The sequence below is a fragment of the Grampus griseus genome (genome assembly GCF_964374135.1).
Source record: "Grampus griseus genome assembly, chromosome: 16".
Lineage (NCBI taxonomy): Eukaryota > Metazoa > Chordata > Mammalia > Artiodactyla > Delphinidae > Grampus > Grampus griseus.
The window spans coordinates 9,074,691-9,093,383 of NC_139010.1; the positions used below are offsets into that span (position 1 = coordinate 9,074,691).

An 18,693-nucleotide genomic window follows, 5' to 3' on the forward strand; every position below is an offset into this window, starting at 1 on the left:
TTGTTTGTTGTTGTGATTATTATTATTGCTGTTATTAAGGCTGCAGTGAACATTCTACCTGTGCTTAGCACCTTTAAGGGCAGTGTTTCCCAAACTCTGTTCCCTGGAACACTCATTAGGTACACCTTCAGCGGCCAAATAAGTTTGGAAAATTGCTGCATACCTTGCGTTTCCCTTGAAGATTTACAACATAGAGTAATTAGCTTTTTAAAGGCTCTGGGAATTCGTGCAGGGGAAATCTAGGTAGCCTAGCAGTTCCTAAATTTGTTCGCTGACCTAACGCCTATTTCCAGTCACCTTTATGAATTCCCAGTTCTGTGGGCGCACCTTGAGAAAGTCGGCCTCAGGGTCAGTTCTTACAAGGAGCATTATGGGGGCAAAGCATGTGATCGTTTATAAAGCTCGAGTCCTGGACCAGATATTTGATCGTCATGGCTGGGAACCCTGACCTTCGCTGTGTTCCAGGAAGGGGCTTCTGGGGACCAGGCTGGCCTCCCACCCCTGACTCCTTTCAGTTCATCATCCATCCGGCATGCACATTCGGGGCTGCAGGGACCATGGGGAGTAAAGAAACGTCTCTTATTGTATTTATGGAGGAGGATGGTGCGCAGTTGGGCTGTGCTTCCACTCGGGAGGGGTGACTGCTTTTGCAACTCTTGGCTGGGGGTGTGGATCTGCAGGTCCCGGGCCCTGAAGACCCAGCGCTGGCCGAGTGGTGGCAGTGAGCTGGGTGCCCCATGGGCCACGGGTTGACCCTGATCCATGCATGTACTCTCGTGCCGTCCTGGTGGGACCAGGAGCCGCCTGGGTGAGACGAGGCAGGATGTGGCCGAGGAACAGTTGATGTGCCCATCACGCGGCCGAGCCCCCGACCTGCAGATCAGCCCCCTGTGCCCAGACCACCTGAGCCCATGGCCTTTCTGGGTTGCATCTCCTCTTGTCATTTGCCCAGTCCAGGTTTTCCCTCACCAGTAGGGACCATAACCCTGTTGAAGGCAGAACGGGTCAAATTTTTCTTGCATCCGTGACAGCACTTTGCACCGAGCTGAGTCCATAGGACGGTACGACCTGTGGGTGGTTTCTGGGAGCCCAGCGATGGCCCTGGCGTATGAGAGTCAGCTGAGTTACCTGCCACCGAGTAAGCCCCCCAGGGGTGGCGAAATAATAAAACGATATTTGTATATTTTGTCGACAAGTTCAAACACTTTTTAAAAAATACTGTAGTTTCAATATCATATGATATCACTTATGTGTGGAATCTAAAAAAATGGGACGATTTAACTTATTTACAAAACAGAAATACACTCACAGACATAGAACACAAAAATGGTTACTGAAGAGGAAAGCGGGGGGTTAAATTAGGAGTTTGGAATTAACACATACAAGCTACTATATGTAAAATAGATAAACAACAAGGACATACAGTATAGCACAGGGACCTATATTCACATCTTATAATAACCTATAATGGAAAAGAATCTGAAAAAGAATATATATATATGCATATATATATATACACACACACACGTATGTGTGTGTAACTTAATCACTTTGCTGTACACGTGAAACTAACACAACATTGTAAATTAACTATACTTCAATTTAAACATGGTTTTAAAAATACTATAGTTTCTTCTCCTCCCTTTTTTTAACTTCCTGATGAAATTTGAATATTTATTTATTTATTTATTTTTTACATCTTTATTGGAGTATAATTGCTTTACAATGGTGTGTTAGTTTCTGCTTTATAACAAAGTGAATCAGTTATACATATACATATGTTCCCATATCTCTTCCCTCTTGCATCTTCCTCCCTCCCACCCTCCCTATTCCACCCCTCTAGGTGGTAACAAAGCACTGAGCTGATCTCCCTGTGCTACGCGGCTGCTTCCCACTAGCTATTTTACGTTTGGTAGTGTATATATGTCCATGCCACTCTCTCACTTTGTCACAGCTTACCCTTCCCCCTCCCCGTATCCTCAAGTCCCTTCTCTAGTAGGTCTGTGTCTTTATTCCCATCTTACCCCTAGGTTCTTCATGACATTTTTTTTTCTTAGATTCCATATATATATATGTTAGCATACGGTATTTGTCTTTCTCTTTCTGACTTACTTCACTCTGTATGACAGAGTCTAGGTCCATCCACCTCACTACAAATAACTCAATTTCATTTCTTTTTATGGCTGAGTAATATTCCATTGTATATATGTGCCACATCTTCTTTATCAGTTCATCCGATCATGGGCACTTAGGTTGCTTCCGTGTCCTGGCTATTGTAAATAGAGCTGCAATGAACATTTTGGTACATGACTCTTTTTGAATTATGGTTTTCTCAGGGTATATGCCCAGTAGTGGGATTGCTGGGTCATATGGTAGTTCTATTTGTAGTTTTTTAAGGAACCTCCATACTGTTCTCCATAGTGGCTGTACCAATTCACATTCCCACCAGCAGTGCAAGAGAGTTCCCTTTTCTCCACACTCTCTCCAGCATTTATTGTTTCTAGATTTTTTAATGATGGCCATTCTGACCGATGTGAGATGATATCTCATTGTAGTTTTGATTTGCCTTTCTCTAATGATTAATGATGTTGAGCATTCTTTCATGTGTTTGTTGGCAATCTGTATATCTTCTTTGGAGAAATGTCTGTTTAGACCTTCTGCCCATTTTTGGATTGGGCTGTTTGTTTTTTTGTTATTGAGCTGCATGAGCTGCTTGTAAATTTTGGAGATTAATCCTTTGTCAGTTGCTTCATTTGCAAATATTTTCTCCCATTCTGAGGGTTGTCTTTTGGTCTTGTTTATGGTTTCCTTTGCTATGCAAAAGTTTTGAAGTTTCATTAGGTCCCATTTGTTTATTTTTGTTTTTATTTCCATTTCTCTAGGAGGTGGGTCAAAAAGGATCTTGCTGTGATTTATGTCATAGAGTGTTCTGCCTATGTTTTCCTCTAAGAGTTTGATAGTGTCTGGCCTTACATTTAGGTCTTTAATCCATTTTGAGCTTATTTTTGTGTATGGTGTTAGGGAGTGTTCTAATCTCATACTTTTACATGTACCTGTCCAGTTTTCCCAGCACCACTTATTGAAGAGGCTGTCCTTTCTCCACTGTACATTCCTGCCTCCTTTATCAAAGATAAGGTGATCATATGTGACCATGTGTGTGTGGGTTTATCTCTGGGCTTTCTATCCTGTTCCATTGATCTATATTTCTGTTTTTGTGCCAGTACCATACTGTCTTGATTACTGTAGCTTTGTAGTATAGTCTGAAATCAGGGAGCCTGATTCCTCCAGCTCCATTTTTCGTTCTCAAGATTGCTTTGGCTATTCGGGGTCTTTTGTGTTTCCTTACAAATTGTGAAATTTTTTGTTCCAGTTCTGTGAAAAATGCCAGTGGTAGTTTGATAGGGATTGTGTTGAATCTGTAGATTGCTTTGGGTAGTAGAGTCATTTTCACAATGTTGATTCTTCCATTCCAAGAACATGGTATATCTCTCCATCTATTTGTATCATCCTTAATTTCTTTCATCAGTGTCTTATAATTTTCTGCATACAGGTCTTTTGTCTCCTTAGGTAGGTTTATTCCTAGATATTTTATTATTTTTGTTGCAGTGGTAAATGGGAGTGTTTTCTTAATTTCACTTTCAGATTTTTCATCATTAGTGTATAGGAATGCAAGAGATTTCTGTGCATTAATTTTGTATCCTGCTACTTTACCAAATTCATTGATTAGCTCTAGTAGTTTTCTGGTAGCATCTTTAGGATTCTCTATAGTATCATGTCATCTGCAAACAGTGACAGCTTTACTTCTTCTTTTCCGATTTGGATTTTGTTTATTTCTTTTTCTTCCCTGATTGCTGTGGCTAAAAATTCCAAAACTATGTTGAATAATAGTGGTGAGAGTGGACAACCTTGTTTTGTTCCTGATCTAGTGGAAATGGTTTCAGTTTTTCACCATTGAGGACGATGTTGGCTGTGGGTTTGTCATATATGGCCTTTATTATGTTGAGGAAAGTTCCCTCTATGCCTAGTTTCTGCAGGGTTTTTATCATAAATGGGTGTTGAATTTTGTCGAAAGCTTTCTCTGCATCTATTGAGATGACCATATGGTTTTTCTCCTTCAATATGTTAATATGGTGTATCACATTGATTGATTTGTGTATATTGAAGAATCCTTGCATTCCTGGAATAAACCCCACTTGATCATGGTGTATGATCCTCTTAATGTGCTGCTGGATTCTGTCTGCAAGTATTTTGTTGAGGATTTTTGCATCTATGTTCATCAGTGATATTGGCCTGTAGTTTTCTTTCTTTGTGACATCTTTGTCTGGTTTTGGTATCAGGGTGATGGTGGCCTTGTAGAATGAGTTTGGGAGTGTTCCTCCCTCTGCTACATTTTGGAAGAGTTTGAGAAGGAAAAGTGTTAGCTCTTCTCTAAATGTTTGATAGAATTCACCTGTGAAGCCATCTGGTCCTGAGCTTTTGTTTGTTGGAAGATTTTTAATCACAGTTTCAATTTCAGTGCTTGTGATTGGTCTGTTCACATTTTCTATTTCTTCCTGATTCAGTCTTGGCAGGTTGTGCATTTCTAAGAATTTGTCCATTTCTTCCAGGTTGTCCATTCTATTGGCATAGAGTTGCTTGTAGTAATCTCTCATGATCTTTTGTATTTCTGCAGTGTCATTTGTTACTTCTCCTTTTTCATTTCTAATTCTATTGATTTGAGTCTTCTCCCTTTTTTTCTTGATGAGTCTGGCTAATGGTTTATCAATTTGGTTTATCTTCTCAAAGAACCAGCTTTTAGTTTTATTGATCTTTGCTATCATTTCCTTCATTTCTTTTTCATTTATTTCTGATCTGATTTTTATGATTTCTTTCCTTCTGCTAACTTTGGGGTTTTTTTGTTCTTCTTTCTCTATTTGCTTTAGGTGCAAGGTTAGGTTGTTTATTTGAGATGTTTCCTGTTTCTTAAGGTAGGATTATATTGCTATAAACTTCCCTCTTAGAACTGCTTTTGCTGCATCCCATAGGTTTTGGGTCGTCGTGTCTCCATTGTCATTTGTTTCTAGGTATTTTTTGATTTCCTCTTTGATTTCTTCAGTGATCACTTCGTTATTAAGTAGTGTATTGTTTAGCCTCCATGTGTTTGTATTTTTTACAGATCTTTTCCTGTAATTGATATCTAGTCTAATAGTGTTGTGGTCGGAAAAGATACTTGATACAATTTCAATTTTCTTAAATTTACCAAGGCTTGATTTGTGACCCAAGATATGATCTATCCTGGAGAATGTTCCATGAGCACTTGAGAAAAATGTGTATTCTGTTGTTTTTGGATGGAATATCCTACAAATATCAATTAAGTCCATCTTGTTTAATGTATCATTTAAAGCTTGTGTTTCCTTATTTATTTTCATTTTGGATGATCTGTCCATTGGTGAAAGTGGGGTGTTAAAGTCCCCTAATATGAATGTGTTACTGTCAATTTCCCCTTTTATGGCTGTTAGTATTTGCCTTATGTATTGAGGTGCTCCTATGTTGGGTGCATAATATTTACAATTGTTATATCTTCTTCTTTGATCGATCCCTTGATCATTATGTAGTGTCCTTCTTTGTTTCTTCTAATAGTCTTTATTTTAAAGTGTATTTTGTCTGATATGAGAATTGCTACTCCAGCTTTCTTTTGATTTCCATTAGCATGGAATATCTTTTTCCATCCCCTTACTTTCAGTCTGTATGTGTCTCTAGGTCTGAAGTGGGTCTCTTGTAGGCAGCGTATATATGGGCCTTTTTTTGGTATCCATTCAGCCAGTCTGTGGCTTTCGGTGGGAGCATTTAATCCATTTACATTTAAGATAATTATTGATATGTATGTTCCTATTCCCATTTTCTTAATTGTTTTGGGTTCGTTATTGTAGGTCTTTTCCTTCTCTTGTGTTTCTTGCCTAGAGAAGTTCCTTTAGCAGTTGTTGTAGAGCTGGTTTGGTGTGCTGAACTCTCTCAGCTTTTGCTTGTCTGTAAAGGTTTTAATTTCTCCATCGAATCTGAATGAGATCGTTGCTGGGTAGAGTAATCTTGGTTGTAGGTTTTTCTCCTTCATCACTTTATATATGTCCTGCCAGTCCCTTCTGGCTTGCAGAGTTTCTGCTGAAAGATCAGCTGTTAACCTTATGGGGATTCCCTTGTGTGTTATTTGTTGTTTTTCCCTTGCTGCTTTTAATATATTTTCTGTGTATTTAATTTTTTTTTTTTTTTTTTTTTTTTGCGGTACGCGGGCCTCTTACTGTTGTGGCCTCTCCCATTGTGGAGCACAGGCTCCGGACACGCAGGCTCAGTGGCCATGGCTCACGGGCCCAGCCGCTCCGCGGCATGTGGGATCTTCCCGGACCGGGGCACAAACCCGTGTCCCCAGCATCGGCAGGCGGACTCTCACCCACTGCACCACCAGGGAAGCACTGTGTATTTAATATTTGACAGTTTGATTAATATGTGTCTTGGTGTGTTTCTCCTTGGCTTTATCCTGTATGGGACTCTGTGCTTCCTGGACTTGAGTAACTATTTCCTTTTCCATATTCGGGAAGTTTTCAACTATAATCTCTTCAAATATTTTCTCATTCCCTTCTTTTTCTCTTCTTCTTCTGGAACCCCTATAATTCGAATGTTGGTGCGTTTAATGTTGTCCCAGAGGTCTCTGAGACTGTCCTCAGTTCTTTTCATTCTTTTTTCTTTGTTCTGCCTGCAGTAGTTATTTCCACTATTTTATCTTACAGGTCACTTATCCGTTCTTCTGCCTCAGTTATTCTGCTATTGATCCCTTCTAGAGTATTTTTAATTTCATTTATTGTGTTGTTCATTGTTGTTTGTTTCCTCTTTAGTTCTTCTAGGTCCTTGTTAAATGTTTCTTGAATTTTCTATATTCTATTTGCAAGATTTTGGATCATCTTTACTATCATTATTCTGAATTCTTTTTCAGGTAGACTGCCTATTTCCTCTTCATTTGTTAGGTCTGGTGGGTTTTTAATCTTGCTCCTTCTTTTGCTGTGTGTTTTTCTGTCTTCTCATTTTGTTTATCTTACTGTGCTTGGGGTCTCCTTTTTGCAGGCTACAGGTTCATAGTTCCCGTTGTTTTTGGTGTCTGTCCCCAGTGGCTAAGGTTGGTTTGGTGGGTTGTGTAGGCTTCCTGGTGGAGGGGACTGATGCTTGTGTTCTGGTGGATGAGGCTGGATGTTGTCTTTCTGGTGGGCAGGTCCACGTCTGGTGGTGTGTTTTGGGGTGTCTGTGGCCTTATTATGATTTTAGGCAGCCTCTCTGCTAATGGGTGGGGTTGTGTTCCTGTCTTGCAAGTTGTTTGGCATAGGGTGTCCAGCACTGTAGCTTGCTGGTCGTTGAGTGAAGCTGGGTTTTGGCGTTGAGATGAAGATCTCTGGGAGATTTTTGCCGTTTGATATTATGTGCAGCTGGGAGGTCTCTTGTGGACCAGTGTCCTGAAGTTGGCTCTCCCACCTCAGAGGCATGGCACTGACTCCTGGCAGCAGCACCAAGAGCCTTTCATCCACACGGCTCAGAATAAAAGGGAGAAAAAGCAGAAAGAGGATAAAATAAAATAAAGTAAGATAAAATAAAATAGTTATTAAAATAAAAAATAATTATTAAGAAAAAAATTTTTTAATTAAAAACGAAACTAAACAAAAACGAACGGACAGTACCCTAGGACAAATGGTGGAAGCAAAGCTATACAGACAAAATCTCACACAGAAGCATATACATACACACTCACAAAAAGAGGAAAAGGGGAAAAAATAATAAATCTTGCTCTCAAAGTCCACCTCCTCAATTTAGGATGACTCGTTGTCTATTTAGGTATTCCACAGATGCAGGGCACATCAAGTTGATTGTGGCGATTTAATCCGCAGCTTCTGAGAGAGATTTCCCTTTCTCTTCTTTGTTCTCACAGCTCCTGGGGTTCAGCTTTGGATTTGGCCCCGCCTCTGCGTGTAGGTCGCCGGAGGGTGTCTGTTCTTCGCTCAGACAGGACGGGTTAAAGGAGCAGCTGCTTCGGGGGCTCTGGCTCACTCAGGCCAGGGGGAGGGAGGGGTGCGGATGCGGGGCGGGCCTGCGGCGGCAGACGCCAGCGTGATGTTGCACCAGCCTGAGGCGCTCCATGCGTTCTCCCGGGGAAGTTGTCCCTGGATCCCGGGACCCTAGCAGTGGCGGGCTGCACAGGCTTTGGGGAGGGGAGGTGTGGACAGTGACCTGTGCTCGCACACAGGCTTCTTGGTGGCGGCAGCAGCAGCCTTAGCGTCTCATGCCCGTCTCTGGGGTGTGCGCTGTTAGCCGTGGCTCGCTCCCGTCTCTGGAGCTCCTTTAAGCAGCGCTCTGAATCCCCTCTCCTCACGCACCAGGAAACAAAGAGGGAAGAAAAAGTCTCTTGCCTCTTAGGCAGCTCCACATTTTTCCCGGACTCCTTCCCAGCTAGCCGTCGTGCACTAACCCCTGCAGGTTGTGTTCATGCCACCAACCCCAGTCCTCTCCCTGGGATCCGACCGAAGCCCGAGCCTCAGCTCCCAGTCCCCGTCCGCCCCGGCGGGTGAGCAGACAAGCCTCTCGGGCTGGTGAGTGCCGGTCGGCACCGATCCTCTGTGCGGGAATCTCTCTGCTTTGCCCTCCGCACCCCTGTGGCTGCGCTGTCCTCCGCGGCTCCAAAGCTTCCCCCCTCCGCCACCCGCAGTCTCCGCCCGCGAAGGGGCTTCCTAGTATGTGGAAATCTTTCCTCCTTCACAGCTCCCTCCCACTGGCGCAGGTCCTGTCCCTATTCTTTTGTCTCTGTTTATTCTTTTTTCTTTTGCCCTACCCAGGTACGTGGGGAGTTTCTTGCCTTTTGGGAGGTCTGAGGTCTTCTGCCAGCGTTAAGTGGGTGTTCTATAGGAGCAGTTCCACGTGTAGATGTATTTCTGATGTATCTGTGGGGAGGACTGTGATCTCCGCGTCTTACTCTAACGCCATCTTCCCCCGCTCCCGCCCGTCTCCTCACTTTGATATCTGTGAAAAATTCTCTCTTTTTTTTAAAATTTATTTATTTTTGGCTGCGTTGGGTCTTCGTTGCTGTGCACGGGCTTCTCATTGTGGTGACTTCTCTTGTTGCGGAGCACGGGCTTCAGTAGTTGTGGCATGCGGGCTCAGTAGTCGTGGCTTGCGGGCTCTAGAGCACAGGCTCAGTAGTTGTGGTGCACGGGCTTGGTTGCTCCGCGGCATGTGAGATCTTCCTGGACCAGGGCTTGAACCTGTGTCCCCTGCACTGGCAGGCGGATTCTTAACCACTGTGCCACCAGGAAAGCCCCCAAAATTCTCTTGATTATTTAAAAGCAAGATCCTCAAGTACTATGTATCGTAAGAGCGTTTTTCTGAGAGCGTTGTTGTAGGTTGCATGAATCAGTATTATTCAGTATTATCAGTAACAGAACTTTGGAGTGATGTATTAATCTATGTCTTATTCCTAAGGGAGGTTGTTTTATAACTTTTCTCCTTCTCATGGACTGCAGAGAAATACCAAAGGTGACGTGACTTGCCTAAAATCCCACGGGAACTTGTCAGAGAACGCTGAGCTCAGGGCCCCTTTGACGTAAGGGCAGTGTACTCACGCCATCTCTTTGTGTTTTTACCAGGTACTTTATTTGTGATGTGAACCCCTGCTTCTTACGTCCTTCCCAAAGAGATTTAGGACAGAGACAAAACTCATGTCACAAACAAAATAATTCCTCCATAAGTTTGGAATGCTCCCCTGTGAAGCTCTGAAAATGTGTTTTTAAAAAGCGGGGCGTGGGTTTGCTTATTGTAAAGTCTGTAGGAATGTCTGTGGTTCCCCTCTCACCCAGATGTTGATTCTGAGGATTAGAGTCCTCAGTTGGTGGCACGTTGTTGTAAGTTTGAGGCAGGCGTGAGCGTGAACGTCATGGGGTGCTGTCCGTGGACTTGGAGCGTCCCCCGATCTCTGTTCTTGGCACTGTACCTGGACTCTTGTGGTGTCATCTCATTGCTGTGATCAAGTATTTCAGTGCGTTTGAAATGAATGATTGGAAAGCGACTCAAGAATAATAGGTCAGGCAGTTTTTATCTCTTTCGTATTTCCTACGAGGCGGTCTTTGTGCTAGCCAAACCCGAATCCGAATCCCTCGCTCGGGGTGGGCAGTCTATTAAAATGCAGATTCCTGGGCCCCAGCCCAGACCCATCAGCTTGGCACCTCGGAAGGTGGGGCTCTGGGATTTGCATCTTTAGCAGTTTCCCTGGGTGATTCCTATGCACGGATAAGTCTGAGAATTACTACTGAGGATCCTCAGAAGAGTGTCTTTGAAAAGGTTCCCAGGGGAATGGCTGCTTCTATTGCACGTGTTTTGTGGGAATCGGCCCCTAGGGTCACTTGGAGGCTCGGTGCCCCTCGTGACATCTGTCTACATCTGCAGACACGGCAGGGCACTTGGATCCACTGAAGGCTTTCCCAGCATTATGTTCGCATAACCCTCCAGCAGACTGATTTCTCACTGCTTGCTCCTCAGACAGGAGGGCGACAGTATGGAACCCCCGTGAGCCCCCATGGGTTCCAGGGCTGCCTGTCCTCTCCTCCCGTGTCGCCAGGACCGTGCTCTCACTCCCCACCCTGTTTTCCCCTTGTCCTTCCCTCCTTACCACTCAGGCAAGGTTTCTCCCCCTTAGACAGGTGTCTGGGGGCTGAGTAAATCCCAAGGCAAGTACCAAGGGCCCAGAGGGCTGAGGAGAGGGGAACAGCGCGTGGCGGAGGATAGTGGGCTCCCAGCGGGACATCGCAGCCCTCAGGGCCAGCAGGAGGAAAGGCGGGGTGCCCAGGGCGTGTTTGGGAGTTCCGTGCAGAGGGAGAGCCTGGATGCAGGGAGCGCAGGTCGTCTGACCCTCGCGGTCCACGGCAGGAGCATCTCTGAAAAAATGTCCTCACTCCTCTCCTCTTCCACACCCTTCCTTTCCTCCTGCCCGTGCTGCCGCCACCCGCTCGCAGACACCGGGGGTCAGGAGAGCAAGCGTATGGGCACCTGCACGGCTGCTCCAATGCACCCCGAGCCAGACGCTGACCGGTGACCGCCCTCAGGGCTCCCGCGAGCACACACCCACCCCGTGGGAAGAGCCGCGTGTCTCGTGGGGCTGGAGCCTGTGCTGACACCTGCTTTCCGTCTCCCCTTCGAAGGCCTTCTCACAGGCTCTGCCAGGCCAGCCTCTGCCCCCCACATGGGCCTGTTAACAGACTGTGCAGGCTGTGAAAATCTGGGGAAATTCCAACAGGCAGCATGTCATCGAGTTTGACACTCCTGTAGTCCAGTGGGCTGCAGAGTTTGAGGCCTGAGTCGATGGACACACGTACATTCAAACCACATTCTTTTGGTGCCAGTGAAAGTCCTAATAAAGTGAGAGTGAACTGTTTATCTCTGGGGGAAGTATGGACTGAAATACAAATTTTTTTTTTTATTTTTTTCGGCCACACTGTGCAGCATGTGGGATCTTAGTTCCCCGACCAGGGATTGAGCCCACGCCCCCTGCATTGGAAGCGTGGAGTCTTAACCACTGGACCACCAGGGAAGTCCCTCAAATATAAATCTTAAAATAAGGGACGTACTGGCTAGTGGTAGACCAGTAATACCTTAAAAAAACAAAACATTTTAACCATTTGTAAATACTTTTCCTTTTAAGTTTCAAATTAAATTTAAATTGTATGCACAGCCTAAACAATGTTTAGCTTCACAAACTTTCTCACAAAGCAGACATCTCAATTTCAGAGGCCGTGCCCCAGCGCCGAGGCACCAAGGGAAAGGGGAGTTCTAAGCAATGATATCAGTTTGTCAGTGTCAGCAGATTGTGTCCCCAACTTGCTGTGTTTTTTTGTCATTGCAGGTGATTTTTAAAGCCAAGTCAAAATATTCTCCAGAATTACTCAAATACCGGTAAGTTCACCCCCCGCCCCCCGGGACATTTCTCTGTGTGACAGCAGGTGACCTCAAGGTTTGCACACATCACTCCTCTGTGAGCTGCCCGAAACTGGCTTGCTTGCCGGGTGTTGCGTTCACTGCTCACTGAATCACCGCTTAGCAGGCCTTGCAGCATATTGGCCATGATTAGAAGAAACAAGAGTGTGGTAGGGACTTCCCTGGCGGCCCAGTGGTTAAGACTCCCAGCTTCCACTGCAGGGGGCGTGGGTTTGATCCGTGGTCGGGGAACTAAGATCCCTCATGCCGTGTGGCATGGCCAAAAAAGAAACAAGAGTCTGGTGCCTTTCCTAACCAGGGAGAACGGAGAGGGGAAATAAGTCCGAGTCGTGCGTGCTGCATCTAAACCTTTCCAAGGCGCTTGCGAGGTCAAGGGCCTCAGCAGAAGGAAGGTGAGCTCCCTAAAGATGCCCACGGGGCCTGACATCCCCCTTCCTCCCCTCTGGGTGCAGGTGCAGCTCTGGTAGAGCCTTGTCCCCAGGCCCTGCCCCCTCCCCCTGGTGGCCTGACCCCCAGTCCCTGGCTGCCGACTGCTGGCGGGCTCTGTTTCTGGAACTCACCAGTGAGGCCCATGCAGGGCTGAGCAGGAGAGCCTTATAATCTGGAAGGGGAGGCTTTAAATCACATGCCGAATTGATGGCAGGAGGTAGATATGCATGTTTTTCCTGGGGGTGCGGGGCGGGTCCATCGCTTTCCCCAAGTTTTCAAAGAGGCCTATTGACTTCCCAGCAGCAAAGAACCCCAGTGGTTTCAAGAATGGTCAGCCTTGGGGGACTTCCCTGGGGCCGGGGTGGTGGTGGTGGGATGAATTGGGAGATTGGGATTGACATGTATACACTAATATGTATAAAATAGAGAACTAATAAGAACCTGCTGTGTAGAAAAAAAACATAAAACAAAATTCAAGAATGGTCAGCCTTGGGCAGAGGGGGAAGGGAGACAAGGTGTTCAGAAGGTGTGAGATGGGCACCACGTGAGCCAAGGTGTCCTGATTTCCCTGCCTGGGAGAGCTCGGCTGCCTAGGTAAACATTTCTGGAAAGGTGGCTTTGGCCACTTACCTTCTAGAGTCAAAATGAAATTTTAGTTATTTTGTTACTTTACAAACATGTAAAAATGTATACATATTTTATTTAAACATGTATCATCTTAAATTTACAAAGACTTTTATTTAAAATTCTGAAAGTATATGTTTTTCTTTTTTTTTTTTTTTTTTTGCGGTACGCGGGTCTCACTGCTGTGGCCTCTCCCACTGCGGAGCACAGGCTCCGGACGCGCAGGCTCAGCAGCCACGGCCCACAGGCCCAGCCGCTCCGCGGCATGTGGGATCCTCCCAGACTGGGGCACGAACCTGTGTCCCCTGCATGGGCAGGTGGACCCTCAACTACTGCGCCACCAGGGAAGCCCTGGAAGTGTATGTTTTGATCCTCCTTTTGTATCTCAGGAAGCTGAAGTTCAGAAAGTTAGGTGATAGTACATGGGCCAAGATACAAGTGATGAGACTTGTGTGCTGTGTGTTTGTTTTTGTTTTTCATCTGATCTTGATGTTTCCCTTCAATGCTTTTTAAAAAAAATTTACTTATTTATTTTTGGCTGCGTTGGGTTCTCGTTGCTGCACGCGGGCTTTCTCTAGTTGCGGCGAGCGGGGGCCACTCTTCATTGCGGTGCGCGGGCTTCTCATTGTGGTGGCTTCTCTTGTTGCGGAGCACGGGCTCTAGGTGTGTGGGCTTCAGCAGTTGTGGCACGTGGGCTCAGTAGTTGTCACTTGCAGGCTCTAGAGCACAGGTTCAGTAGTTGTGGCGCACGGGCTTAGTTGCTCCACGGCATGTGGGATCTTCCCAGACCAGGGCTTGAACCCGCATCCCCTGCATTGGCAGGCGGATTTTTAACCACTGCGCCACCAGGGAAGCCCTTCACTGCTTTTAAAAAAAATTTTATTGAGGTATATTTGATTTACGGTGTGTTAATTTCTGCTGTACAGCAAAGTGACTCCGTTATACATATACACATTCTTTTTCATATTCGTCTCCATTATGGTTTATCACAGGATATTGAAAATAGTTCCTTGTACTGTACAGTAGGACCTTGTTTATCCGTTCTGTATGTAATAGCTTGCATCTGCTAGTCCCAAACTCCCAATCCATCCCTCCCCCAACCCACCTTGACAATCACAAGTCTGTTCTCTGTGTCTGTCCCTTCACTACTTCTGAGGAGTTCAGTTCATGTTTCTGCCAGACTATTTGTCTGGGACTTCAGAGTCTACCATGGAATGATGTTGCTTCTAAGAAGGACAGTTTAAAGTAGCAATACTTTACAGCCAGCCCTCCATATCCACAGATTGCGCACCTGCAGATCTGGAGGGTGGGAGGGGGCTGACAGTCCCTTATGTGACATGTACGACACTATTCTCTGTAGTGGACTTGAGCATCCTTGGATTTTGGTATTGGCTGGTGATCCTGGAAGCTGTCCCTTGCAGATACCGGGGGACAGCTGTATTAGGAAAACTTGGGGACGTGCAGGAGGAAGAACATTAGAAATTAAGCTTGCACGTGGGCCTCAGTGGAGGCTGTTTGGAACGTGAGTCGACTTGGACAGAGGCAGTGGCTCGAGACAAGCGCTTTTTTTTTTTTTTTTTTTTTTTTTGCGGTACGCGGGCCTCTCACTGTTGTGGCCTCTCTTGCTGCGGAGCACAGGCTCCGGATGTGCAGAGGCTCATCCTCTGCGCCACCAGGGAAGCCCGACAAGTGCTTTTAAAAAATATATATTTCAAGGATTATTTTCACAGATGATTATCATACAGTATTATAATGTATTATGTGCAAAATTCCATTAAAAAAACATTTACAAAAGGAAGTACGACACGGTATGTGTTGAGGGTTCTAGATGTACAGCAAAAGCTTAGAAAGGGACAAGGTACAAAGCCAACCAAATTAGATGACTATGCATCTTTACACAGTACAATAACATGTTTTTGTAACTACCTGTGTTACGTTGATACGAGACCCTCATCCTCTGTGCAAACTGCCCCCCGCCCAAGGAGGTTTCGTAAAACAGAAATTTAACTTCACCACACATTCTACAACACAGGTGGGCTTTTTGGTGCATTTGCAAACTCCTTTCCAAACTCACATTACGTGGTTTCTGCCGAAAATAATTTGATGCTGTTTGTTTTGATTTATGTGGAAAAGGAAAAAAAAAAGAAGCATTGTTCTTATGTTTTTTTCCTCGTGGGGTTTTCAAAATTGCTTCCGAAAGCAAATAACATGGGACAGATTCTGCAAATCTCACTGCATATTCACAGTATTTTCAGCATAGGTGGTTCCTTCTATCTCCTTTTCCCACTTCCTTCAAGGAGCCTGAACCAGCAGACTCCACCCCTTAGTCCTCTGTTAGCGTCTGTATATTTCCCTCTCGACCTCTCTCTACATTCATTTCTTTCCTCATCCTCAGCATCACTTGGTGAAAACACAAAACAATGCGATACCACTGAGCGTGAGTAAGGTGATAACAGTACGTCGGATTTCCAAAGGCATTCTGTGGCCAGTGTCAGTAATACATGGCTGTAAGAAACCCAGCAGTCTCTCCCCACAAAGTTGCCCAAACATCCGGTTACAGAAGAGAGACTTTTAAAATGCAGTACTCTCAAATCCAGCAAGAGATTTCTTTTTGCATATTAAATGTTAAAATCACATGCATAATTATAGAATATCTTAAAGTTACAAAAATATTTTAAAAACCAATCCTGACAGTTTACCTGCAACTGCTATAAAAATTTCTATGAAAGATATAAAAACACAAAGGCTCTTCATTAAAAAAAGAAGGAAGGAAGGGAGGGAGGGAGGAATGGATGCAGACACTGAACTGAGAGGTCTTTCATGCACCGCATCGGACAGTCTTCCCAAAAGCCAGCTGTTGAACTCAAGAGCTTGTACCTTAAATGTTTATTTAGTACGTATACATACCCGTGAGCCAACCCAGAACCTGGCTGGGCGTAGGCAGCAAACGATCTTGGGGCACCTGAACCATCAGATGCAATTCTCCAGCTCCGAAGGATGGATCCTATTGTTACATGAACCTCAGCTACCCTGCTTGGGCGTTGTGGCTAAAGGTGCCCTTGGCCACGTCGGCCTGTGGATGGCTCCGTCACTGAGCCGAGCGGTCCCCAAGGAGGTGACTGCTTTTCAAGCACGAGCACGTGGAAGCCAGAGGCCAGGTTCCTGACTCCGCTCTTTGGATGCACCACTGGGCAGCCTCACGTGTCTCCTAGGAAGCAGTGGGCTCTTCTTCCCCGGACTCCTCGGGGTCGGCCCCCTGGAACTCCTTGGCACAGAGCCGACACACGTCCTCCGTGGTGACATCAGGCCTCAGGAGGAGGTTCTTTCCCGCGCAGCCACTGTTGACATCTTGGAATGCAGGCCGGAGGTAATTCTGAGCGTCGTCCACTGAGGGGATGGTCCGGTTGGTGAGACAAGCGCTTTTGAACGTGGTCGTACAGGAGCTGTAACTGAGGCCGGAGGAGGGAACGTATTTCCCGAGGAAGAGGGTGCAGAGCAGGAGCCATAGGTGCTGTCACCCTGGGGGAAGAAGAGGGGGAAGAGGGACCAGGGGCCTCCAGGGACAGGCTCAGACGGGGGAAGGATGGGGCGAGGGTCACGCCTTTGAGGTCAGTGAGCAGGTGGTGGGAGGACTTGAGGCAGCAGGGGTACCTGCGGAGGAGGTGATGGGGCAGGAGGTGACGCCTTTTTCTAGAAGTTGCTCTTGACGAGGGTGAGGCCTCACTGCTCCCTGGGTGATGTCAGAGGAGAAGCTCAGGGTCCCTTGAATTCTCACAGCGGCTGTTTGAGGCAGGAAGGAAGGATCAGCTCCGTTTCACAGAGGAGGACACGGCAGCCCCGAGCGGCCGAGGACCCGCCTAGCGTCGTGGCTCTGTGACCCAAGCTCTCTGGGTCACGCCCAGCAGATGAGAGCAGAGCTGGGGAGGGTATGGGGGGAGCGGAGGCTCGGTGGCTGTCGTGTGACCATTCAAGACAGAGAGGGTGGCCGGGGGCACACACCAGCAACGTGTCTGGGTGGTGAGCTGGGCCTGGTTGGCTTTTGCTTTCCCTGTCCCCGGTGTCCTCTAGGGGTCCTGTATTATTTACTGTAGTAAAGAGTAGTAAGAATTTATATCCACCATGGTATTTAAAACAATACCCAGGAGGAGTCCTCCGGAAAAGCTGAATGTCCAGATTGTGCTTTTTCCGGAGGCTTATCGCCGTCACGTGTATACAGAGTGTGCGCACATGCCACCAAGGGGCTGGGAACGGTAGGGCTGATTCCAGAGGGTTCTGGATGTTTCTAAATTGTGTTCTTCACAAAAGCACAGCAGATAATAATAAAACAATAAAAAAATAGGGCTTTCGAGGAACCAGAATGCAGATTTTTGGTGACTCTCCATTGGTCCTGCCTTTGTCTCTCTCTCCATGCCCCTGATTTCCCCCATCACCGTGAGAACGTGGTACAGAGCAGATGAGGTGGATTGCAAGGGCCTGGACCAGTGATCACGTCCTATAAAAGAACCTGTCCTTGGCAACTAATTCATGTGCCTCCCCCCTGCCCCAAACCTGTTTCTGTGTGAAAAGCTTTGAATGCGTGACTACACGTGAAGATGGATCTCTGAGCTTTCAAAGAGCTGCCCACCGCCAGCCTCACGCGGCACAACTCCAGGGGCGAGGGTCACGCTGGACCTTGCCCTGGGCCGGTGGGCGGCAGCTCTCACCACCCCTGTGCACATCTCTCATCTCCTTTAATGGCATCACCCTGTGTCCATCCCCACGGCCCCCCGCCCCCCTGCCTCTGGCACGCCCCCCTGCTCATCTCCCCGGGGCCGTTGTCTGCCGACTGCGGGCTCTTCACCCCTTCCCTGCTTTGCCATCCCGTCTTTCTCAAAGACAGACATGGCCACGTTGGTCACTCCTTTGCTTATCAACCTCGAGTGTTCCCCGGCTGTCCTGCCCACCCCTCCGGTCTCTCTCCCACCCCCGTCTGTCTCCCCTGCAGGGCTGGTGCTCAGTCCTACAAACACCCTTCAGCCCGAACGAAGCATACTCTTTCCTACATCTCTGACTTTGTACCAGTCATACTCTGTCTTCCATGTGCTTTGTCCGTCCCTCCAGTGTCTTCCCGGCCACCCTGAGCAGGGGACCCGGGCCACCTCTTGTTCATCTTGTTACCTCGGTCCCCCAGCACAGGGCTCGGGTGGGAAGAACTGCAGTTCTTTCTCTCTAACTTTGAAAGAGACAGCCCCTCAAGTTTAGATTGTCTCCACAAGAAGGGGGAGGATCTAGTATCTGCTGCAGTAGCGTGTGTAGGAGAGAAAGGGCAGCCCTTGTTTAGTCAGCTGCCGCTTCCTGGATTCAGAGTGCACATTTCATCTGGCTGATTCCTTCCCTCTCTTCCTCCTTGACATTTATTGAGCTCCTGCGGTATACAGTGTGGATAGAGCGGGGAAGGAAAGAGCCGAAATCTCGACCCTCGTGGAGCGAACTGCCTAGGTAGGAGCAGCATGTGGTCAGGTCACTGTCCGTATGCTTCATTATAAACTGGTGATAAGTCTGCGAAGTTCAAGTGCGGGGGACCGGGAAGCAGACCTCAGGGAGACCTGATCGTGTGCCTCTGGTGAGGGCTGGGTGTGCAGGAGGTGTCAGGAAAGGCTTCTTGGA

General features: G+C 46.7%; 1 protein-coding gene across 1 annotated transcript in view; it reads left to right on the plus strand.

Moving 5' to 3' along the window:
• Nucleotides 1–18,693, plus strand: part of GPR137B (G protein-coupled receptor 137B) — a 52,825-nt gene that overhangs the window by 15,543 nt on the left and 18,589 nt on the right. The window contains exon 2 of the mRNA XM_082673224.1: nt 11,903–11,952. Coding sequence (XP_082529350.1) covers nt 11,903–11,952 — 50 coding nt within the window. The remainder of the gene's footprint in view (nt 1–11,902; nt 11,953–18,693) is intronic.